This window comes from Salmo salar, chromosome 27 (genome assembly GCF_965601325.2).
Source record: "Salmo salar chromosome 27, fSalSal1, whole genome shotgun sequence".
In the NCBI taxonomy this organism is placed as follows: Eukaryota; Metazoa; Chordata; class Actinopteri; order Salmoniformes; family Salmonidae; genus Salmo; species Salmo salar.
In genome coordinates, this window is record NC_138317.1 from 22,242,262 (window position 1) to 22,267,515 (window position 25,254).

Below are 25,254 nucleotides of genomic sequence, written 5' to 3' on the forward strand. Positions count from 1 at the left end.
ACTCTAGCACACTTGCTTTTTTTTGTCAAAATACCACCATCAATGTTTAGTACCAGATCCATTAAACACATTGTGGAGCATAAAATTGAGGGCAACATTTCCCACCTGACATGGGTCTTTATGAGAGGAAAATGTTTTCCAAGTATTTTTTTTCTTCTACCAAGTCTGCAAAAATGTTTTATTTCAACATTACCCCATTTGCCAGGTGTGTCATTGATAATAACTTCCATAGTACTGATAGCTATGTGCTTTAACAAACATTGATATTGGAGCATTGCCAAACCTTAACATATAAGTACCTCAAGGAAGCAACGTTCAACAGATCCTCACTGAGACCTCACTACAACAGTCATGATGTACCAGGCTTTTCTGCTGACGATCCCTCTACTGATGGTGTTTCAGACGTCATGCATAAACACTTCACCGCTTGATTCTGTAAAAACGATTGAGCAGGCAAGAGCTCCAAAAGTTAGCTTGAGCCGTCTTGGTGAGCTAAGAAATAGGGCTAAATTCATTGGCAGAAGCTGCAAGGAAGTGAAAGACCGATATGGTCAAGCTGAAGACGGTCTGTACTACCTGACCACATCTACTGGGGTGGTGTACCAGACCTTCTGTGACATGACCACAGCGGGCGGCGGCTGGACTCTGGTGGCAAGCGTGCACGAGGACAACATCTACGGGAAGTGCACAGTTGGCGATCGTTGGACCAGCCAGCAGGGCAACAATGCCAACTGGCCAAAAGGGGAAGGCAACTGGGCCAACAGGAAGACTTTCGGAACAGTGGAGGCAGCCACAGACGATGACTTCAAGAATCCTGGCTACTACGACATAGATGCAGAAGACATGTCGGTGTGGCACGTTCCCAACAAAACGCCCTTTTACCACTGGAACCTGGCTGCGATCATGCGCTACCACACTGAGAGGCGCTTCCTCCATCTGTACGGAGGAAACCTGTACTACCTCTTCCACCGCTACCCGGTCGAGTACAACGTTGGGGCACACCTGTCAGACAATGGACCCTCCATTCCCATAGTGTATGACCTCGGGGACAAAGAGTCCACCAAAATGTTCTATGGCCCTAACACTAGAGGGGAGACTGAGGGAGGCTTTATCAGTTTCAGAGCCATAAACCATGAACGAGCGGCAACAGCCATCTGCTCTGGGGTCAAACCCAAAGGCGGTGAGGTTGATGCATACTGTATTGGTGGTGGTGGGTTTTTCCCTCAGGGTAATCCTCTTCAGTGTGGGGATTTCACCTCCTTTGCCTGGAATGGCTATGGGACCAATGTAGGCTGGAGTGCATCAAAACAGATGCTGGAGTCAGCTGTGTTACTCTTTTACCGCTAATTCACAGTGCATTTACTTTTCTTTGAATGTTTCATAGATTGATTGATAGATTTTTGGGTAAAACAATTCGTACAGTTTTAAATGAAAAGTACATTTAAAAGTAATTTTGGTAATAATAATATTTTTTATCTATTCATTCCATTACTATAAAGAAATAGCATAAAGCAATAACCATTCCATCAATCATAAAAATATTTGCATCTCACACAATCATTAAATGCTTATAGCTTATAGTGACAAGTATTATTATGTCATGTGTTATTATGTCAACCACTTTGTGACACCTGTTGTGTTGGGGTGATGGGCGCTTGAAATTCAGTGTATGGATTGTGTGTGCTTGTTTGATCATTCTTCCTGCAGTAATGTAACAATAAAGTGGTCTATGGATCTGAGAACATTAAATGAGCCTACTGTACTTTTTCATTATACTATTTCTTTTTTGGTGGGGGGGGGGGTTAAGATGAACTTACCTTTTGTCAAGGAGGGAGAGAGAGATGAGAGGACATGTTCTGAGGAGAGAGGGGAAAAACAAAGAGAGGAGAGAGCTATAAGGTGAGAGAGAGAGAGAGAGAGAGAGAGAGAGAGAGAGAGAGAGAGAGAGAGAGAGAAAGAAAGGAATCAGAAGGAGGGGGAGCCGAAAGGACATAGAGAGGACTTGTTCTGAGTGCTGTAATGATGCCCCATTGTTTTGACACAACTAGCTACACTCAACAACAAAAAATGCTGGGTTGTTTGAACGACCCAACTGCTGGTTTGCAGGGATTGTGTCACTTAGTTGTGTTTTCTTTAACAAGAGCAAGGTTCTGATCTTAATGCTGGGTTATTGAGATATGACCCAGTGGGTGGATTATTTCTCCCACAAATGTAGAAGATCAACGTGATCCAGCAAGCTCGTGAATGAGGATTGTTGGAGCTGTGTACCATACAGTGCAGCTGGCACTGAGTGGAATTACTGACAATTACTGGCACTGAGTGGAATGACTTTTAGACAGGCAAATGGGCAAGGCTTTGTAGCTGACCAAAAACGGTAAGTAAAAAAAAAATAATCTAGGAATAAATGACCTAGCTATCATAATGACATGTTATCTCAGTAATTGACAATTTTATATAATCATAGCTAGCAAACTACTTATCTAACATTTTCTAATTTAGCTGGCTAGCAAGCTATTTTCTTGTGCTGTGTGTGGTACTAAACATTTTAAGTTTGGTTGTATTTTTTTTATCCTAATTGTTTCTGAATTAGCTAGCTAGCTGGGGATACCTAGTCAGTTATACAACTGAAATGTGTCTTCCGCATTTAACCCAACCTCTGAATCAGAGATCGACATAATTGGCATATCAGGCTGCATGGCCCTGATACTAAAGACTGCATGGCCCTGATACTAGAGGCTGCATGGCCCTGATACTAGAGGCTGCATGGCCCTGATACTAGAGGCTGCATGGCCCTGATACTAGAGGCTGCATGGCCCTGATACTAGAGGCTGCATGGCCCTGATACTAGAGGCTGCATGGCCCTGTTACTAGAGGCTGCATGGCCCTGATACTAGAGGCTGCAAAGCCCTGATACTGGAGGCTGCATGGCCCTGATACTGGTGGCTGCACTTGGTACACCACCAGTGTACTGAGTGCAGGTATCTACATATTGAAATGAAAGTAGTGTCTCAAATGGTTATCCATTTTGGCTGTCCCCTAAAACCTTGTTGTCTTTGTCCCCCAGATACTAAAGACGACATGGTCCTGAGAGTGCTTTTCCCACCACCAGTGTAACAAGTTGGAAAGAAGACTGTCCATCCAAGCATTGATGAGCTCAGAAAGTCATAATATAGCGTAAGTATAATGAATCATATTTTATATGTAATACTGTATACCATGTTCTGATACCACACTGTGTGTGTGTGTGTGTGTGTGTGCTCATGTGTGCAAGAGTGTTGCGAGTATCTTGATTATTGTTCAACATTTTATACTCATATTCTCTAGTCGCCAGGCTGGAACCAATATGGCTGAATATCTCCCCTAAGCGACCAAAAGAACAAAAGACTCTTGGGGACAATCGCCTCTACTCCCTGGCATTCACCATCATGAATGGGCAGGCTCTGGAGAAAACATTACGTTTCGTTGTTGTTGTTTTACATTCATTCCTATTGACAATGTATACCTGCTAGTGGTTGGGGGAGTAGAGGGTAAAGTGTTTACTTTTCTTCAGCCCCGTTCCTCAGCTTTAATTGGCAGGGCTGCTGGGATTAACAAATTCTGGGTTGTACTTCTAAAGTTTGTTTATTTGTGTGTTCCTTATTTGTTGTTTATCTTTGGGATTACATAATTTTGTAGCTGAAATTAATACCTGAAAATTAACATTTTGTATTTTATCAAAAATGTGTCATGATTAGCCATATGTCATTTTAAGAATTTCATAGACTGTTTAGTTACGTTGTAACATTGATTGTTATTGTTAGAATTATTTGTACCTTTAAAAAATGTACACATTATGTAGACCAAAAAAAAAACAGCAATAAAATAAGAAATAATCAACTGCTGGGTCTAAAACACATGAATAACAAAAAGAAAAAAAAGCAGCCCACTGCTGGGTCAAAATAACCACATTTTGGTGGTAAATCACATAACCCAACAGTGCTGGATCAAAATAACCCAGTGCTGGTTATGTACTGTAGTTACCCAGCGCTGGGTTACAGAAATTACGCAAATTGGTCATAATTGACCCAGCATTTTTTAGAGTGCATGTGATGTTCTGAAATGTAGATATGCATTATATGCTGCTGGCTGTCAGATTAAAACATGTTTGTCACTTGAAGAAAGACACTGGGTATGATCATATTTAATTAATAGTTATCCTCTGGCACACAGACATGGCTGAGAGGCAGCATGTGACACAATGATGAAGGGAAGAAAAGATGCCAGCCTGGCCTAAGAATGTCCATGGCCATACAGTATCATTATTTCTGGGTCTGTTTCCCTGGTTGAGGCTTTCCTGGAGGTTGAGAGCCAGCGATGCTACCACCACTATCAGAGGAAACGACACATAACTGGGGTGTTCTGGCTAACACACTTCACCTTGTGTTAGGATCACAGTCACACACAGTCATACACACACACCAGTGGAGGCTGTTGAGGGGAGGACGCCTCACATTAATGGCTGGAATGGAGTCAATGGAATGGTACACGTGGTTTCCATGTGGTTGATGCCATTCCATTGACTCCATTCCAGCCATTACTATGAGCCGTCCTCCCCTCAGCAGCCTCCACTGCCACACACACGCATCAAATCAAACTTTATTTGTCACATGCGCCGAATACAACAGGTGTAGACCTTACCGTGAAAAGATTACTTAAGCCCTTAACCAACAGTGCAGTTCAAGAAAGAGTTAAGAAAATTAAGATATATTATTTTTGACTAAGTAACATAATAAAATAACAGTAACGAGGCTATATACAGGGGGTACCAGTACCGAGTCAATGTGCGGGGTTACAGGTTAGTCGAGGTTATTTGTACATGTAGGTAGGGGTGAAGTGTCTATGCATAGATAATAAACAGCGAGTAGCAGTAGCGAAAAAAACAAATGGGATGGGGCGGGTCAATGTAAATAATGATTTGATTAGCAGTCTTATGGCTTGGCGGTAGAAGCTGTTAAGGAGCCTTGGCGCTCCGACACTGCTTGCCGTGCAGTAGCTGAGAAAACAGTCTATGACAATTTTATGGGCTTTCCTCTGACACCGCCTATTTTAAGTCCTGGATTGCAGGAGGCTTGGCCCCAGTGATGTACTGAGCTGTACACATTACCCTCTGTAGCGCATTATGGTCAGATGCCGAGCAGTTGCCATACCAGGCTTTGATGCAATCGGTCAGGATGCTCTCAATGGTGCAACTGTAGAACTTTCTGAGGATCTTTTCCCCCTCAGTCTCCTGAGGGGGAAAAGGTGTTGTCGTGCCCTCTTCACGACTGTCTTGGTGTGTTTGGACCATGATAGTTTGTTGGTGACGTGGACACCATGGAACTTGAAGCTCTCAACCTGCTCCACTACAGGCCCATCAATGTTAATGGGGGCCTGATCGGCCCGCCTTTTCCTGTAGTCCACGATCAGCTCCTTTGTCTTGCTCACATTGAGGGAGAGGTTGGTGTCCTGGCACCACACTTCCAGGTCTCTGACCTTCTCCCTATAGGCTGTCTCATCGTTGTCGGTGATCAGGCCTACCACTGTTGTGTCGTCAGCAATCTTGATGGTGTTGGAGTTCGGTTTGGCCACGCACGTAGGCAAACGGCTGAGAGGTTGAGCACAGATACAAGGTCTGTGTGTGTGTGTGTGTGTGTGTGTGTGTGTGTGTGTGTGTGTGTGTGTGTGTGTGTGTGTGTGTGTGTGTGTGTGTAGAAGCACAGAGAGAAACACAAGGGTAACCTACAGGCTAGTGCAATAATAGGAGGGAACCCTCACTGCACACACAGCAGAGGTATGTCATAGTTTTGAAACAAACTCTACATAGGACACTGAGTTATGCACCTTTAAGTGAGCCATTGAGAGCATACGTCATCACCCAACAGACGTCATCAGAGCGCACAACAGATCAGTGTGCTGTCTACACTGTTGTTTTCATGACATACTGTAGTTTTGATTAAATCGTTTTTAATCATGTCAAGAACAACAACATCTTTAACGATTGGAAGTTCTGATAGCTAAGGATTCCCTCTGATAGCTAAGGATTCCCACCCCCTTGGTGCCTTCCCCTTCCCCCCTGGGAACAAATGAAACAGAAAAGTACCAACAATTTCAATAATCAAAACTCTGAGAAACACAGGATTTCAAATAAGCTCTATCTGACTGAGCAACAAACTAACATAGAACATAACCATCAGCTCTCTCAGCAACAACTAACATAGTACATACCAAATCTTTTTCTGAGGAACAACCAACATATGATATAACCCTCAGCTCTCTTCTGAGCAACAGAACACTGGCTTATATAGCTGGAGAATGGGTCTAATGGTATACAGCTGTATCCTGACGAGGGGGCGGGGGTCAGCTCCAATTAGCAATGGGGTCGACCAATCAGCTGCTTGGGGGAATTTCAGGAAGCTATCCTGAAACACACACATACAAAACCATAACACAGAAACTGGGGAACATAACAGTTTCATGCATGTTAACATTAGAAGCCTCCTCCCTAAGTTTGTTTTATTCACTGCCTTAGCACACTCTGCCAACCTGGATGTCCTAGCTGTGTCTGAATCCTGGCTTAGGAAGGCCACCAAAAACCCTAAAATTTCCATCCCTAACTATAACATTTTCCGACACGATAGAACTGCGAAAGGGGACGGAGTTGCAATCTACTGCAGAGATAGCCTGCAGAGTTCTGTCATACTATCCAGGTCTGTGCCCAAACAATTCGAGCTTCTACTTTTAAAAATCCACCTTTCCAGAAACAAGTCTCTCACCGTTGCCGCTTGATTTAGACTACCTTCTGCCCCCAGCTGTGCCCTGGACACCATATGTGAATTGATAGCCCCCCATCTATCTTCAGAGTTCGTACTGTTAGGTGACCTAAATTGGGACATGCTTAACACCCCGGCCATCCTACAATCTAAGCTTGATGCCCTCAATCTCACACAAATCATCAAGGAACCTACCAGGTACAACCCGAAATCCATAACCATGGGCACCCTCTTAGATATTATCCTGACCAACCTGCCCTCTAAATACACCTCTGCTGTCTTCAACCAGGATCTCAGCGATCACTGCCTCATTGCCTGCATGCGTACTGGGTCCGCGGTCAAACGACAACCCTCATCACTATCAAACGCTCCCTAAAACACTTCAGAGAGCAGGTCTTTCTAATCGACCTGGCCCGGGTATCCTGGAAGGATATTGACCTCATCCCGTCAGTAGAGGATTCCTGGTTGCTCTTCAAAAGTGCTTTCCTCACCATCTTAAATAAGCATTCCCCATTCAAAAAATGGAGAACTAAGAACAGATATAGCCTGTGGTTCACCCCAGACTTGACTGCCCTTGACCAGCACAAAAACATCTTGTGGAATTCTGCATTAGCATCGAATAGCCCCCACGATATGCAACTTTTCTGGGAAGTGAGGAACCAATATACTCAGTCAGTTAGGAAAGCTAAGGCTAGCTTTTTCAAACAGAAATTAGCTTCCTGTAGCACTAATTCCAAAAGGTTTTGGGACACTGTAAAGTCCATGGAGAATAAGAGCACCTCCTCCCAGCTGCCCACTGCACTGAGGATAGGAAACACTGTCACCACCGATAAATCTACGATAATCGATCATTTCAATAAGCATTTTTCCACGGCTGGCCATGCCTTCCACCTGGCTAACCCTACCCTAGCCAACATCTCAGCACCGGCTGCAGCAGCTTGCCCAACCCCCCCCCCCCCCTCCCCCCCCACCCCCCCCCCACCCCTCCCCCCCACCCGCTTCTCCTTCACCCAAATTCAGACCGCTGATGTTCTCAAAGAATTGCAAAATCTGGATCCCTATAATCTGGACCCTCTCTTTCTGAAATTATCTGCCGAAATTGTTACAACCCCTATTACTAGCCTATTCAACCTCTCTTCCGTGTCATCTGAGATCTCCAAAGATTGGAAAGCTGCCGCGGTCATCCCTCTCTTCAAAGGGGAGACACTCTAGACCCAAACTGTTATTGACCTATATCCATCCTGCCCTGCCTTTCTAAAATCTTTGAAAGCCAAGTTAATAAACAGATCACCGAACATTTCGAATCCCATCGTACCTTCTCCACTATGCAATCTTGTTTCCGAGCTGGTCATGGGTGCACCTCAGCCACGCTCAAGGTCCTAAACGATATCATAACCGCCATCGATAAAAGACAGTACTGGGCAGCCGTCTTCATCAACCTGGCCAAGGATTTTGACTCTGTCAATCACCGCATTCTATTCGGCAGACTCAAAAGACTGCCTCGCCTGGTTCACCAGCTACTTCTCAGATAGAGTTCAGTGTGTCAAATCGGAGGGTCTGTTGTCCGGACCTCTGGCAGTCTCTATGGGGTGCCACAGGGTTCAATTATCGGCCGACTCTTTTCTCTGTATATATCAATGATGTCGTTCTAGCTGCTGGATATTCTCTGATCCACCTCTACGCAGATGACACCATTCTGTATACATCTGGCCCTTCTTTGGACACTGTGCTAAAAAACCTCCAAACAAGCTTCAATGCCTTACAACACTCCTTCCGTGGCCTCCAACTTCTTTTAAATGCTAGTAAAACTAAGTGCATGCTCTTCAACCGATTGCTGCCCGCACCCTCCTGCCCGACTAGCATCGCTACTCTGGACGGTTCTGACCTAGAATATGTGGACAACTACAAATACCTAGGTGTCTGGTTAGACTGTAAACTCTCCTTCCAGACTCACATTATGCATCTCCAATCCAAAATTAAATCTAGAATTGGCTTCCTATTTCGCAACAAAGCCTCCTTCACTCAAACATACCCTCGTAAAACTGACTATCCTACCGATCCTTGACTTCGGCGATGTCATTTACAAAATAGCCCCCAACACTCTACTATACAAACTGGATGTAGTCTATCACAGTGCCATCCGTTTTATCACTAAAACCCCATATACTACCCACCAATACGACCTGTATGCTCTCGTTGGGTGGCCCTCACTACATATCCATCGCCAAATCCACTGGCTCCAGGTCATCTATAAGTCTTTGCTATGTAAAGCCCCGCCTTATCTCAGCTCACTGGTCACCATAGCAACACCCGCCCATAGCACCCGGTCCAGCACTGGTCATCCCCAAAGCCAACACTTCCTTTGGCCGCCTTTCCTTTCAGTTCTCTGCTGCCAATGACTGGAACAAATTGCAAAAATCTCTGAAGCTGGAGTCTTATATCTCCCTCTCTAACTTTAAGCATCAGCTGTCAGAGCAGCTTACTGATCACTGCACCTGTACACAGTCAATCTGTAAATAGCACACCCGACTACCTCTTCCCCATATTATTACTTACCTTCTTGCTCTTTTGCACCCCAGTATCTCTACTTGCACATCAGCATCTGCACATCTATCACTCCAGTATTAATGCTAAATTGTAATTATTTTCGCCTCTAGGGCCTATTTATTGCCTACCTCCCTACTCTTCTACATTTGCACACACTGTACATAGATTTTCTATTTTTCTTTCTTTTGTGTTATTGACTGTATGTTTGTTTTTGTGTAACTCTGTGTTGTTGTTTTTGTCACACTGCTTTGCTTTATCTTGACCAGGTCGCAGTTGTAAATAAGAACTTGTTCTCAACTGGCCTACCTGGTTAAGTAAAGGTGAAATAAAAAATATATTAAAAAAAGAAACCACATGGAAAAAGTGGTAAGCAAGTAAGGTCCAAAAAACAGATTTTCACCAAGTCAAAATAATTTATTGTGTTAGAGGTTTCATGATGCTTGTATCTAAACCAAAGTAGATCATTTTAAGATTGATTAAATCAAATCAAATGTTATTTGTCACATACACATGGTTAGCAGATGTTAATGCAAGTGTAGCAAAATGCTTGTGCTTCTAGTTCTGACAGTGCAGTAATATCTAACAATAATATCTAACAGTAATATCTAACAAGTAATCTGACAATTCTCCAACGACTACCTAATACTCACAAATCTAAAGGGGTGAATGAGAATATGTACATGTAAGTATATGGATGAGCGATGGCGAAGGTGCAATAGATGGTATAAAATACAGTATATACATGTGATATGAGTAATGTAAGATATGTAAATATTATTAAAGTGGCATTATTTAGAGAGCATTGTATAAAGTGACTAGTGATCCATTTTAAAGTGGCCAGTGATTGGGTCTCAATGTAGCAGCCTCTCTGAGTTAGTGATTGCTGTTTAGCAGTCTGATGGCCTTGAGATAGAAGCTGTTTTTCATATAGTCCGGCGGTTATGGATGGGTTATCAACAATTGCAGGTGGGTGCAAGTGAACAAACAGCTGACCTGTGCACCACTACTCCTCCTGCCTACATGCCCAGCCCTCAGACGCTCTGACTGTTCAGTGTAAGGAAGACATCCCATATAATAACCAGCAGGGCCCAGGTGCCAGCATCGCACGCGACCAGTCCCACGCCCTTCATGGATACATCACATGACAGGGCGGATTAAAGCCTGCAGAGCAGTGGGTGTGATAGAAAGAATCCAGTGTCCAGACAGTTTATGCGTGCTGTCTATATTAATGAAGGACAAGGCAGAAGCAATCCTTGACTCAAGCTCTGCAACCTGCAATGAAATAGACCTCTGCTGCTCTCTAGTGGTGATATAATGACATGACTTTCTTCCTTTCTTTCTTTCTTTAGGAGCATACAGCAGGCCCTTCAACTCAACTCTGGACCTCGAAGCCAGTTCCACCACAGGAGGTTGGTGGGACCTAAATTGGGGAGGACGGGCTTGTGGTAATGGCTGGAGCAGAATCAGTGGAATGGTATCAAAACATCAAACACATGGTTTCCATGTGATTGATGCCATTCCATTTCCCCTGTCCCGGCCATCATTATGAGCCGTCCTCCCGTTCATCAGCTTCCTGTGAGAGTCACTGCATTTTTTCATTGTTTCCCCCTAATTAAGAACTCATTTAGACCTGGGACACCAGGTGGGTGCAATTTATTATCAGGTAGAACAGAAAATCAGCAGGCTCCGGACCTCGTAGGTTGAATACCAGAGGTGGGACCAAGTCATTGTTTTACAAGTCATAAGTAAGTCTCAAGTCTTAGCACTCAAGTCCCAAGTCAAGTCCCAAGTCAAGAGAGGCAAATCCGAGTTAAGTCTCAAGTCAAGACCGTCAAGTATCAAGTCAAGTCTCAAGTCATAAACTTTGAGTTTATAATGTGCTCTTCACCAATGTAATTCCATTTAATATTTTTAACAAGAGTAATAGTTAGTATATTACATTTACGCAAATCATGAAAACTTGTACAAATATCTATATATTTATTACTTTCCAAATAAATGTTATATTTCCATGGAAATACATAGGTAGCCATGAGACACACACACACACACTCTCTCTCTCTCTGTGTGGTTACAGTAGGCTAACGTATGTCAATGGTTTTAGGAACAGCAGTAACATCAGGCAGGATTTAGGCTTCCAACTGCCTAGTCAGTTGTAGCTCAATCTTGGGTACAATGATCACGTTCCCACACTGACTGACTGTGTGGAGGCTCATTGATTTAACGTTACGTTAGCCTACATGATACACTAGTAAAGTAATAAAATATATAGCTGTCGGCTATATTAGCCCTGACTTACCGTTCTTTGTGCAGCTTCAAATGTCAAACAAAGTTGGAAATTGTTTTGCCTCCGTCTGTAATTCTCTTCCCACATGTTTTGCAAGTTGCAATCGTTTTTTTGTTGATACAGCGTTATCTTTATATCTGAAAATAATAATTTTTGGTATCATCTTTCCAAGGGCTCCATCTGAATTCACCCGCCAACGTTCCTCTGCACTGCCACGCACAACTTTTTCTCAGCTGGCACAATTTGATTGGCTGCTGTCCGATTCAAACTGTAATCTGTTAAATGAAGAGTTGATCCGCTGCACACTTTTTTTAATAGCATAATTTTTTTTGATTTGGGCTTGGGGAGGGTATCAAGTCAGGTCGAGTCATAAGGCTCAAGTCCAAGTCAAGTCACAAGTCAGTGATGTTAAAGTCAAAGTCGAGTTGCAAGTCATCATATTTGTGACTCAAGTCTGACTCGAGTCCTAATCATGTGACTCGAGTCCACACCTCTGTTGAATACCCCACGCAGGCAATTGACAACTCCTCTCTATAACACTCTGTTCTGGGCTTCTCCAGCTCATTCTACCCCATGCCGGATCTTTTGGCATCTGCTTCAAGCGCTCACCTCCAGGTGTTTTGTGGATGCCCTCTCTTCTATTTCCCTAGCGCAGAGGTATTCAACTCTTACCCCATGAGGTCCGGTGCCTACTGATTTTCTGTTATACCTGATAATTCATTGCACCCACCTGGTGTCCCAGGTCTAAATCAATCCCTGATTATAGGGGAACAGTTAAAAAACTCTGTTGAACTGTCTTCGAGGTCCAGAGTTGAGTTTGAGGTCCCTAGCTGGATCCAGGACAGAGCTTGCCTGGTGATGTTGGAGGGGGGCTTTAAGAGGGTGTGGCCGATCCATCCATCTCCATCTCCTTTGGATCTCCTCCTCCACAGAACATGACTGGTGAGCTCCTAACCACCACACCCACACCAACCACCACACCACTACCAACCACCACACCCACACCAACCACCACACCACTACCAACCACCACACCCACACCAACCACCACACCACTACCAACCACCACACCCACACCAACCGCCACACCACTACCAACCACCACCAACCACCACACCCACACCAACCACCACACCACTACCAACCACCACACCACTACCAACCACCACACCCACACCAACCACCATCAACCACCACACCACCACCACTACCAACAACCACACCACTACCAACCACCACACCCACACCAACCACCACACCCACACCAACCACCACCAACCACCACACCGCTACCAACCACCACACCACTACCAACCACTACCAATTTTTTTGTCTTTTAATTTGAATAATATTGGAACACATTACAAAGTCATTATGGAAACAACCTCTGTTTACTCAAGGCTTGAAAAGTTAACTATAGAAGAGGTCATTACAGATATATTAGTTAACTTCAAATACCCTGCAGGTTTGTTCACATTCATTGACCAAAATAATTGAATGGATTTATTAATTTCTGTCTCAACACAGCACTTCTGTGTCTGAAAGCGATCAGGATCATGGAACTTTGCATGTTATTATGAGTAAAGAAAACAAAGTAAGAACTTTTGTTATTTGTTCTAGGCTGGGCAGCGGTTTGGGGAACACTTTATGAAGGTTGTTATGAATGATACTGCAAGCATTACATTTTAGTCTTTTAGCAGACGCTCTTATGCAGAGCAACTTACAGGAGCAATTATGGTTAAGTGCCTTGCTCAAGGGCACATCGGCATATTTTTCACCTAGTTGACTCGGGGATTTGAACCAGCGTTCATTCTGTTAGTGTCCCAACGCCTTCAACCGCTAGGCTACATGCCGCCTCAAACACTGACTTCTCACATAAATGCAAATATTAATTCAGGTTACAGACCATGTAACTAGGCCTAGGACCCCTAGACAAAACGAGTGCAACAATATCCGTAGGCTAGTAAATGGTTATGAATGGTTTCATAAAGGTGTTATGAATGCCGTATGTATACCCCCTTCCTAAATTGTTAACAGCATTTTGTTCAGCTTGACATTAGAGTCCCTGTTATTCTACTTTGACTTACATAAATAACCATCTTATTCATACTTTAACTTTAGGTCCATTTCTGTCTATTAAACTTGTGAGGCAAAATAACCACACACTAAAAATCATAAACAGAGAAAGAAAATGCAATGGAGAGAAATGTGTTGTTCTCTATGGAACTTGCATATACAGTACCAGTCAAATGTTTGGACACACCTACTCATTCAAGGGTTTTTCTTTATTTATTACTATTTTCTACATTGGAGAATAATAGTGAAGACATCAAAACTATGAAATAACACATATGGAATCATGTAGTAACCAAAAAGTGTTAAACAATTCTTCAAAGTAGCCATCCTTTGCCTTGATGACAGCTTTGCACACTCTTGGCATTCTCTCAACCAGCTTCATGAGGTAGTCACCTGGAATGCATTTCAATTAACAGGTGTGCCTTGTTAAAAGTGAATTGTAGAATTTATTTCCTTCTTAATGTGTCTGAGCCAATCAGTCGTGTTGTGACAAAGTAGGGGTGATATACAGAAGATAGCCCTATTTGGTAAAATACCAAGTCCATATTATGGCAAGAACAGCTCAAATAAGTAAAGAGAAACGACAGTCCATCATTACTTTAAGACATGAAGGTCAGTCAATCTGGAAATTTTAAAGAACTTTGAAAGTTTCTTCAAGTGCAGTTGCAAAAACTCTCAAGAGCTATGATGAAACTGGCTCTCTTGAGGACCGCCACAGGAAAGAAAGACCCAGAGTTACCTCTGCAGCAGAGGATAGGTTCAAGTAACAGACACATCTCAACATCAACTGTTCAGAGGAGACTGCGTGAATCAGGCCTTCATGGTCGAATTGCTGCAAAGAAACCACTACTAAAGGACACCAATAATAAGAAGAGACTTGCTTGGGCCAAGAAACACGAACAATCGACATTAGACCAGTGGAAATCTGTCCTTTGGTCTGATGAGTCCAAATTTGCGATTTTTGGTTCCAACCGACATGTCTTTGTGAGACGCACAGTAGGTCAACAGATGATCTCTGCATGTGTGGTTCCCACTGTGAAGCATGGAGGAGGTGTGATGGTGCTTTGCTGGTGACACCATCAGTGATTTATTTAGAATTCAAGCACACTTAACCAGCATGGCTACCACAGCATTCTGCAGCGGTATGCCATCCCATCTGGTTTGAGCTTAGTGGGACTATCATTTGCTTTTCAACAGGACAATGACCCAAAACACACCTCCAGGCCGTGTAAGGACTATTTAATCAAGAAGGAGCGTGATGGAGTGCTGCATCAGATGACCTGGCCTCCACAATCACCCGACCTCAACCCAACTGAGATGGTTTGGGATGAGTTGGACCGCAGAGTGAAGGAAAAGCAGTCAACAAGTGCTCAGCATATGTGGAAACTCCTTGGAAAAGCATTCCAGGTGAAGCTGGTTGAGAGAATGCCAAGAGTGTGCAAAGCTGTCATCAAGGCAAAGGCTGGCTACTTGGAAGAATCTCAAATATATTTTCATTTGTTTAACACTTTTTTGGTTACTACATGATTCCATGTGTTATTTCATAGTTTTGATGTCTTCACTATTATTCTACAATGTAGAAAATAGTACAAATAAAGAAAAACCTTTGAATGAGTAGGTGTGTCCAAACTTTTGACTGATACTGTACATCTACTGCATTTATCGCCATACAGTCAATCACGTGAAAAATTATGCAAATCTTGAAAAGAAAAAGCTTCCAGTGAAGAATACAATAAGTGTCGATTCACAGAACTGACAACGGTGAGCTCAACATATTATCTTTGTTTTGTTTTCCAAAACTGCAGAAAAGACGGTATGTGGTAAAAAAAAAAAGTGGTATGCTTTCTATTTAATGAAAGAAATGTAGAGCAGACTTTATTGTTTTAGAACTGTTGCGGTCATCCCACAGTAGACCTCTAGCCACACACACCAAAAGGGTAACACACGTGTTACAAAACAAACAACATAAGACACCGTGCCTTGCTGTGTTGTCGTTTTGATAAAAATGAATGAAACAACAATGAAAATAATGGACACTCTGGCCTAGCTGCTAAGGACCACAGCTTCTCTAAGAAGGCTAGGTCTTTGGCAGCTCTCTGTGTAAATAGCATACTTCAAACACTTACTCACACTACAAGTCTGCCTGCATGCTCTTTTATGTTCGGACTATGAATCCACCCAGCTGTTTTGCCAGCTCTTATGATCATTGTCACAGAGTTGGCAAGACAGCACAAACATATCTGGAACCAGGCTAGTCCATCCCTACTGTCTCACATGGCAACATGGAGAGGAGAGGGTATTGTCTCTGTCTGCCAAGCAGAGCTGGGTCATTTGGCCTTGTCCTCTTCCTGAGTCCCCTCCTCGATCACCATTATCCTTAGGCATGAGATCTGCCCGTTAGCATCCAGCTCTACCCCCTCTACCTGGCGCTGCTGCCCAGCTTCGAGAACCTCCCCCTGGGCATCCTCTGACTCCCCCTGAACCACCATTCCCTCCCCCGAGACCATGGTCACATCCATCCCACCATGGACGACCATGGCGGAACCCTCCTCCCTAACCTCAGCCTTTCCTTCTTGGGCCAGCTGTAGCTCCATCACCGCCCCCATGGTCTGGTCCTGGTCGCCCGGTGCAGGGTCGATCTCGGTCACGGTCGTTTGTGCCTGGCTCTTGTCCCCTACTCCCTCCTGTACCATCCCCTCCTGGTGGAGTACCATTGTCCCACTCTCCACAACTTGGCCCATGGGCTGCTCAACCATCATCTCCCTACTGACGGGCACCCCTCCCTGGGTGAGTTGGACCAGCTCCAAGGGACTCATCATGGTTCCTCCCAGCTGACTTGGATCCTGGAGGGTGGTGCCCACCAGCGTCAGCCCTTGGGACGGTTGGAGGGTCAGGGTCTCTGTCTTGCCGTCGGCCCCAACCATGGTGGTGATGTATTGGGTGAAGGTCTGGGCGCCAGCCGGTAGGGTGTGGAGGGTCACCGTGTTGTTCTGTTGACCCAGCGTGGCCATGGGGAGGCCTGACAGGCCAGACAAGCCGGACAGGGAGAAGGGCCGGCCCATGGAAGAGAATGAAATGGGGGAAAGTACAGTGAACTGCTGGGGCTGCAGGGTGGCTGTCTGGGGCTGGGAGAGGGAAGAGGTGAGGAGGGTGGTGGAGGCTGGGCGCTGCAAGCGAGGTCGTTTGGCCTTGGGCTTGGTGGGTTTGCCTCCTGGGGTGTGACTGATGTTGTTGTGGGGCTGGGGGTGGCAGAGCTGAGCTCTGAAGTGCTGCTGTCGTCTCTGTTCCTCCAGCTGCAGCTCCAGGTCTGTGGAGATCAGTCAGAGGTTAGAAATGACTCAGATGGTGCTCTACAGTAATCAACCATATCAATTAGCAAGTTTGAGGCAAGATCCAATACAGGTCCATCTTTGCTATTGAATGTAGACTTGGCTTTTTTGTTTCCTGACCATTGACATTAAATAATATGACTAAAATGGAAATGATCCGGAACAAAACATCATTGGAATATATATATATACACATATCTCAATCTCCCTTCCTCTGCCTGAAGTTACTGAATTGAAAACTGAATTGATCATTACTCACTGGTCAGTGTGCTAATGACCTGCTCCTCTCCAGGGTCAGTCTGTTCTCTCCTTACGTTCAGGATGTGTTTGACCGAGTCCAGCAGGCCAAACACCTGGGCCAGGTTACTCAACACTGCCACCTCTACCAGACAGGAATCTGAGATCCATCAGTGGGCAACCAATCACATGGTCAGTAACAACACATGCATCAACCAATCACAGGGTCACTTACAACACATCCATCCACCCCCCTCCCCCACTCACATCGTCTGTAACAACACATCATCAGTCAATCAATTAATCAAAGCAAAGAAGTGTAAACTTTATTCACTTACTAAAGTAAGACAATTCAACAAGACATAAAATGTGTCCCCTATTTTGGGGGATGCTCCACAAAAGACCCATAATGTAGACTTTACTTTATTTAATCCCCAGACTTGATCAACAGAAACCAACATTGCACCTGTGTGACACCATGCATATACCCTTAGAAAGTACCGGTACCCTGTACCCTATCCCCTGTGCACTAGGTACCAGTAACCACCTGCGTCCTGCAGGGCTGCCTGCTCGCTGCGTAGCTGCACTCCTCTCAGCATCTCCAGCAGCTCTGTCCTGATGTTGTCCACCACCTCCCCCATCAGGCCCACGTCAGCTATGCCTTTCCAGAAGTTCAACGTCTCCTCTGGGGGAACAAAGGACACAGCCAAGTTCAAAGTAGTTTATATGCCATTTGAGTAACGAGGTAGAGAGAGATGAGAAAGACCTTAAGTCAATTACATGTGTCACATACTTTCAAATACTTGAGATGTGGTTGGTTTAGCTTGACCGGCATATAGGGTGGGCGAAGTTTGCACTTTGGATATTATTCCATTGGTTCCATGGAATAGCAAGTATCTGACATAATGTAATTGACCCAGGTATGAACCTTAGATTAGTCTTGTATCAATGACCAGAAACCTACATTGAACAAAAATATAAACGCAACATGTAAAGTGTTGGTCCCATGTTTCATGAACTGAAATAAAAGATCCCAGAAATGTTCCTTATGCAAACATTTCTCTCAGGTTCTGAGCAAATTTGTTTACATACCTGTTACTGAGCATTTCTCCTTTGCCAAGATAATCCATCCACCTAACAGGTGTGGCATATCAAGAAGCTGATTAAACAGCATAATCATTACACAGGTGCCCCTTGTGCTGGGGACAATAAATGCTGACTGCAGGAATGTCCACCAGAGCTGTTTCCAAATAATGTAATGTTTATTTCTCTACCATAAGCCGCCTCCAACATCATTTTAGAGAATTTGGCAGTACGGCCAACCGGCTTCAAAGCGCAGACCCCTGGTGTGTGCGAGGAGTTTGCTGGTGTCAACGTCGTGAACAGAGTGCCCCATAGTGGCGGTGGAGTTATGGTATGAGCAGGCATAAGTTACAAACAACAAACACAATTATATTTTATCAATGGCAATTTGAATACACAAAAATACTGTGACGAGATCCTGAGGACCATTGTGAGGCCCATTTTTTTTTTTAAAGGTATATGTGACCAACAGATGCATATCTGTGTCCTCAGTCATGTGAAATCCATAGATTTTTTATAGATATTTTTTATTTATTTAACTAGGCAAGTCAGTTAAGAACAAATTCTTATTTTACAATGACGGCCTACCCCGGCCAAACTCTCCCCTAACCCGGACGACACTGGGTGCGATTGTGCGCCGGCCTATGGGACTCCCGATCACGGCCGGTTGTGATACAGCCCGGGATCAAACCGGTCTGTAGTAACACCTGTAGCACTGAGATGCAGTGCCTTAGACCCCTGCGCCACTCGGAGCCAGATTAGGGCCGAATTAATTTATTTAAACTGACTGATTCCCTCATATGAACTGTAACTCAGTAAAATCAATGAAATTGTTGCATGTCACATTTATATTTTTGTTAAATATATTTGACATCAGAGTTGTGAGTGCAACTACAGTAAATAGTCACTAGTGGGAGCTGTTTGGGTGAAGAACACACCTGATATCTCACTGGTTTCCTTCTTCTCTGTCTCCATGGCTACAGCCCCTGAACTCCACTCCACTGTTCCGGTCAGAATCTCTGACCTCTCCTCTGTTGTCATGGCAACCTGGCCACCATTACCTATCACCACCTGGGCTACATGTCCAACAAGGGAGAGACATGGTCAGCTACACTACTTACAATATTCAATACACAGAATAACACAGATGGTTCAGGTCCTGGATGCTTATTGACTGATACTGTATTCCCAACTTGTATATATATATCCCAATTAAAATGTAAAGTTAATGTACATGTGTACGATATCACCAATTAAAAAACAAGTTAAATGGGAACAAATAGGATTTAAAGGTTCCTTACAGACAATAACTGCCTGACAAACTTTTAAATTGTTTTGCCACAGACAACCTGAGATCTTTACAGCCCTCAGTGAGAGGTGTGTCTGGTCTCACCTTGTGAGGAGATGGGTGTGGTGAGTCCGCTGCCATCAGGGGGGAAGCGCGTGTTGTTGATCAGCAGGTCAAACTTGGTGCTACGACACGTGTTGGTGCACAGAGTGCTGTGTTCATAGAAGTCTAGCTGCCCAGAGTCCATCATCTTCCTGAAGGAGAGAGATTATTAGATAAAGGACTAGAGTGTGGAAAGATAGAGGTACAAGAAGGGACACATCGTCTACATCAATCCTCAGATTGATTTTCCCCTCAGACCTGGGATCCTAACAGGCAACCCTCCAGTTTCTGGTCCACCTCTAACTTCTGGACTACCTCTACATTATGTCTATCTAATGATCTCAGATCTCTGCACAAGTGCTTAGGGGCTAGAGGCTGATTTGGGACTGGTCGACTCTGCTCACCTGAGCATGACCCCGCCCATCCGGATAGCTCTCTTCCAGTCCTTCAGTGTAGCCTTCCCAGACATGTGGACAAACTGCTTTGGACTGATCAGTTGGTCTTCATACTGTATGGGGCAGACGTTATTGGGAGAGAGTTTAGAAAGGAACCATGCCTGTTCACTGGGATTACAAACATATAACTATACAAACAGGATTATAAGTATATCAATAGCTGGCAGGCTGAGCTGTTCCTTCTCTGCATACTAACATTTGAAAAACTTGATGATTTCTGTAGAAAATACAATGACCGTGACAATACTAACCTTGACACATTTGACGTTTATTCCAGGACAGACAAACTTCTTGACCAGCAGCACAGCTTTACACTCTCCACATGTGATTGGATAACCCAGCTCTACCTCCTCCCCATCAACTGTGGCTTCTTCTGAAGGACATTTTTTTATGATATACTTTGTGTGTGTTTATTTATGTGTAATATATATATATATATATATGTGTGTGTGTGCGCACACACATATATATATATATATATATGTGTGTGTGTGTGCGCACACACACACACACACACACACACACCTTACCTGGGTATGCCTCCACAGCTGTGTCTGTCTCTCCTGACTCTTCCATACTGCAAGGGGAAAATGAAACACAACAAATGAATATGTTGCCAAAAAACAAAGCGGGGTCTGACTATATTAGCTCACTAAAGTAAAGCCTGGGCAATTAGCTTGGGGAGCCATCATGTGAGCATGGTTCACCGAACCAACTCTCTTATACTAGTCTTGTCCCCTTTTCCCCTAATCAGGCCCAAGTAAACATCAGTGTGTACCTACCCTGCTGTGATTGGTTGTAGCTGGAGGATGACCTGTGTGTTGCTGTCCTCATCATCACCATTCTCTTCATCAGTAGCATTTATCACCACCAGGTCCCCCATGGAGACCGTTGTCACCTCGGTTTGTGCCATCCTCCCAGTGTAGCCTACTGAAGGCCCCAGGTGAGTATAGGGAAGAAGAGCACAATGGTTACAAATAAAGTAGATTAGAATAATGTGTGTGTGAGCGAGAGAAAGACTACAGGAGGACAGACTGGACAAGGCAGAATCTGGATAAGATGCTCTTAGGGCAGACCATGCCCGTAAACAGATTCCATTGCCTCAACGTTTCAGCCAATGACAGTATGGTTTTTCAGCATTTTCACCTCCAAAGTGTTACTCAGTTATTCTGTCATATTTAGAAAAGGGGGCACAACATGGTTACTAGCTAGTTTCCTTTTTTACTTGATCTCTACAAAACTTGCTGTGCATAACTTTTTACTAGTAGCTAGCTATTGTTACACCGGATCTCCTAACTTAAACTAGTGTACTGCACTGCCCATACCCACAGAAACGTTGCGTTAGCTAGCTACTAGTTAAACTTCATGCACAGCATGTTTTCACTATTTCTCTACGGGTATGGGCAGTGCAGTGCATTAGTTAGTCATAAGATCAGGTCTAACATAGATAACTAGCTGCTAATGCACCATTTGCCCGAATAGCCTACACCAGTGAGGTATATATGAACGGCTTACGCCCATGCAATGACAATGTACTATCTTGCTAGCACGGTGGCGGCTTGTAGCTAGCAAGATGGCTAGGCTAACTAAAGTAATGGACTTTGGGCAGAGGTTTGGAGCTTAATAAGCAACCTGAGGCTGGGCTGTTACTAGCCACCTTGGATATTTACATAGTGACGGAGGTTACGTGACGCTTTTTTCTGAACAAGCGTGCGCCCGTTCGTTCAACTTTTTCCTTTTCTCCGCTCCTTCAAAATTACGTCCCTGTGCGGCAGCACGTACACGAAAACAACAACGCGGCGACGGCGTTGCCCCGCCATTCAGAGCGAGCCCGGGGTGTTGCCCCTTTACAAATACCAAACTCTACGTGGAGATAGACATTACCTAGCATATAAATCAGTTCGCCTTTATAAGCCGAATAAACCTAAAATTACAAAGCCATCGTTCTGATTTTCCTTACCGTTTTTACGAAGTCGAATACATCCCTACAAGCTGCTGGGCATGCGCACTTCGTGCAATTACACTTCCTGCGATATAGCGCGGCTCGCCAGTCATGCATGCTGTTTCCCCCAAAATAGGTCAAACATAAAACACAAGCCTGTTGACAATCAGTCTCTGTAAAAAAACATTTTTGACGGCAATCATCACTTATATCACTGACGTTCGGGTTACGACCTGCTTTAGCGATTGAATATTTAATTTTGTGGACTAGTGGCACAGGCCTGTCTGTGTTTGTACAGGCGCCGCACAACAATTAATCACCACTTTATTTGTACAACATATTGGGGCGCAAAGATTCACGATCATTCGCAACCCCAGAAAGTAAAAATTATGCTTCCGAAATCTCTTGATATAGATTCCGCAGGAAAAGTGGAGAATCCCCACCTTCCCTGTGCTAAACATAGCAGAAGCCCTTTTTTACGTTAAAATACACAGTTCTACAATCCGGTCTCTGAACACAGGGACTTCAGTCAGGATAGAGAATATAATTACCTTTATTTTACGAAACATGTTCTGTTTGTGATTTTCAGTTGGGTTATGTATTTAAATCATATTTTAGATGGCAAAACAAGAGATAGCATTGAATCAAACAGAATTAATTTCATTTATCTGTAATTTTTTCTGACGCAAAGCATCATGGGATAGATAGGCTGATCTTGCAATTTTGTTCCAAATCGACACTACCACCGACCCTCTTGCGTCCCATTCCTCCTGAAGTGTGTACTCGTTCACGACTCCCCCGCAAATGTACAAATATTGGATCGGTGTACTGGCGTGTCCATCCATATACCATTCATTTCTTTTCAAATCCCAAAAACGGATCTCATTATGAGGGGCCGCAGTGGCTCGTGGTTCAAGTACCCACATCCATAACGAGTTCCAATGTTTTATTTAATTGTATTATTATTGGTATGATTGCCCATCCCTGATCTAGACCAATCTAGACTCGGTACCAGGCCAAAATCCATGCTCAGTAGGCTTACAAAATACCTTTACTGTCACTTTCATAAAATAATTAACTTTAAAAAGATATGATCATATAAATGCAACAAGTCTTTCTTTAATTTAACATAACATTTATTTTATCTTTCACCACATATCAAATAATCACACATTTTCACAGCTTACAAAACCATATGATACAGCTCAGCTAAACTAAATGTACATTAGAAATTGCACAGAGGGATTTGCACTGTCATTTTAATGAATTTGCACCTTTAGCTTGTGTGTATCTGCATTTCCTCACTCCAGATGTTTCATTGAGAACCACGGTTGTTTCTACCATAAGTCTATATATGGTTTCTTAAGGTGAGCTTGGACAGCAGTGGAGGGTGCAAGTGAAAGCAATATCAGTGAACGGCTTCATTTCCACAAGTGATATTAATCCGTTATTGTTGTTATTGATTAGTTATACCAATTAACAGTTGTGATTTTCAACAGAGGCTTATGAAAATTAAAACACACCATCACTATTATTACCATACACAGTTTTATGTTTATTAGTTGAAGTTTAGTATTTTATTTGCACTGTGATTCAGCTAAGTGGGTCAGGTATGCAGTTCTGTTGTTACCAAAAGAGGACGCCACAACCCTGGCATGGAGATGGTCAATCATAATATGGCACCATGGACATAATGTTGTTTATTGACTGAATACCCCTTTAACAGTAGAGTACCTTGCCCAAAACATTTAGAATAGAAAATAAATAACATTTATTCCGTCAGGCTGTGAACTGTGATCAGACTTAGTCAGAGGCAAAATAGAGGCTGATCAACTGCACTGCTGTGATGCAATGTCTAGTTCCAAGCTTGCCAAAAAACTGAATTTGCAAGACAAATGCATTAGTGATTTGTCATATGTTGTTGTACTATCAAGGACCTGTTGGATACTACAGATTTAAATAGATTGTTTTGTCGATTGATATTCGAGTTACAGTATTATGATATAACTATCATCACAATGAAAATTGCCATTTATTACTTATAATCAACTAAACACTTTCTAAAATATCAATTATTTTGCATTTTTCTGCTCTAAAATCTAAACTTTTCTAGTTCGACTGGCAACGTGTCAAGATCCAAGAACCAAGCTCAATCTCTTCTTTCAAGTCCTTTAGCCTGAGTAGGCTGTTGAATATAGCTGGTGCTCCATCTCAGTGACATGGGCCTTTCTCCAGATACACCTTTTTCATAGACCGTCATCGGCATCATCATGACCACAGCTTGCTATTTCCTGTTTTCTTCATATCTCATGTAGCAATACAGCCAATAAGATTCCTTATCAAACTCAGTGATCAGGAATATGTTGCATTCACTGACAAGCAGCTGTATTACAGCACATATTATCATTATTATAAGCATTAAAAATACAGCTGTACAAAAGAAACCCTGTTATAAATTACACACAAAGCTGAAAAATGAAAGAGGTACATACTATAAGGAACATGATTTGACTTTAACTTCCTATGTGGATTAGAATGGAAATATTTGCTGGCTTTTCAAAAGGAGTTGAATTGCGATGACCAAACAGACAGCAGCCTACATTATCATACCTCTGAAACCATGTCTGAAAAATATAATTCTCTATTTCTATACATTCCCAGGCAAGACTGTTTTTGTTCATTTAAAGGGCATGTCTCTTCTCCCTAGGCCTCGGTATTTCCTTCTCTTTATAGATGTGTCCTTCCTTACTGTAACAAGAACACGGATCAATACAGATTGTCATAGATATTAGTTAGCCAACTGATTTAACTTTTAAAGAAATGAGACATGGGTTATGACCTGGGTTATAACAGAGGTTTAATCAAAGTCTGTGAATGTTCACTAGAGCTAAAAAATTGACCACTGCATAACTATAAACCCGGTTAAACCCATGAGTGTGGGAACAACTAAACTATGTTTGCATCAGACTTTGTAAAGCAAGAGGCAAAACATAAGGACTGCATGTAGACAAACACATACTGTTGTCAAGAAATTGTTTGCTGAGGCTTTGTAAATTGTTTGCCAGAATGTATATAAAGGCTTCCAAAAGATTAGTTAGTTAGACATTCCTTTCAACAAGT

At 43.3% G+C, this 25,254-nt stretch overlaps 1 protein-coding gene, 1 non-coding gene and 1 pseudogene across 4 annotated transcripts; 1 reads left to right on the forward strand and 2 right to left on the reverse strand.

Annotated features, from left to right (window-relative positions):
• Window positions 1-311: 311 nt before the first annotated feature.
• LOC106588634 (intelectin pseudogene) lies at window positions 312-1,749 on the forward strand (annotated as a pseudogene). Its single transcript, XR_014382930.1, has one exon. The product of XR_014382930.1 is annotated as an intelectin pseudogene (transcript).
• An 11,191-nt stretch (window positions 1,750-12,940) lies between these two features.
• LOC106588649 (glucocorticoid modulatory element-binding protein 1) lies at window positions 12,941-22,333 on the reverse strand. 2 transcript variants are annotated; one of them, XM_014177835.3, is made up of 10 exons: window positions 22,153-22,333; window positions 20,975-21,122; window positions 20,723-20,769; window positions 20,444-20,562; window positions 20,142-20,245; window positions 19,741-19,889; window positions 19,286-19,423; window positions 17,812-17,949; window positions 17,287-17,424; window positions 12,941-17,005 (listed from the first exon to the last, which is right to left on the reverse strand). In XM_014177835.3, the coding sequence occupies exons 2-10, from the start codon at window positions 21,103-21,105 to the stop codon at window positions 16,026-16,028; spliced, it is 1,944 nt and encodes a 647-aa protein (XP_014033310.2). In that variant the 5' UTR covers window positions 21,106-21,122; window positions 22,153-22,333; the 3' UTR covers window positions 12,941-16,025. The 2 variants fall into 2 exon arrangements, with proteins under 2 accessions (XP_014033310.2, XP_014033305.2); XM_014177830.3 differs by having other exon boundaries at window positions 20,444-20,565.
• Window positions 22,334-22,475: 142 nt separating this feature from the next.
• Window positions 22,476-22,611, reverse strand: LOC123731010 (U11 spliceosomal RNA). The gene has a single exon (XR_006762515.1). It is a non-coding gene; the product is annotated as a U11 spliceosomal RNA (small nuclear RNA).
• Window positions 22,612-25,254: the final 2,643 nt, after the last annotated feature.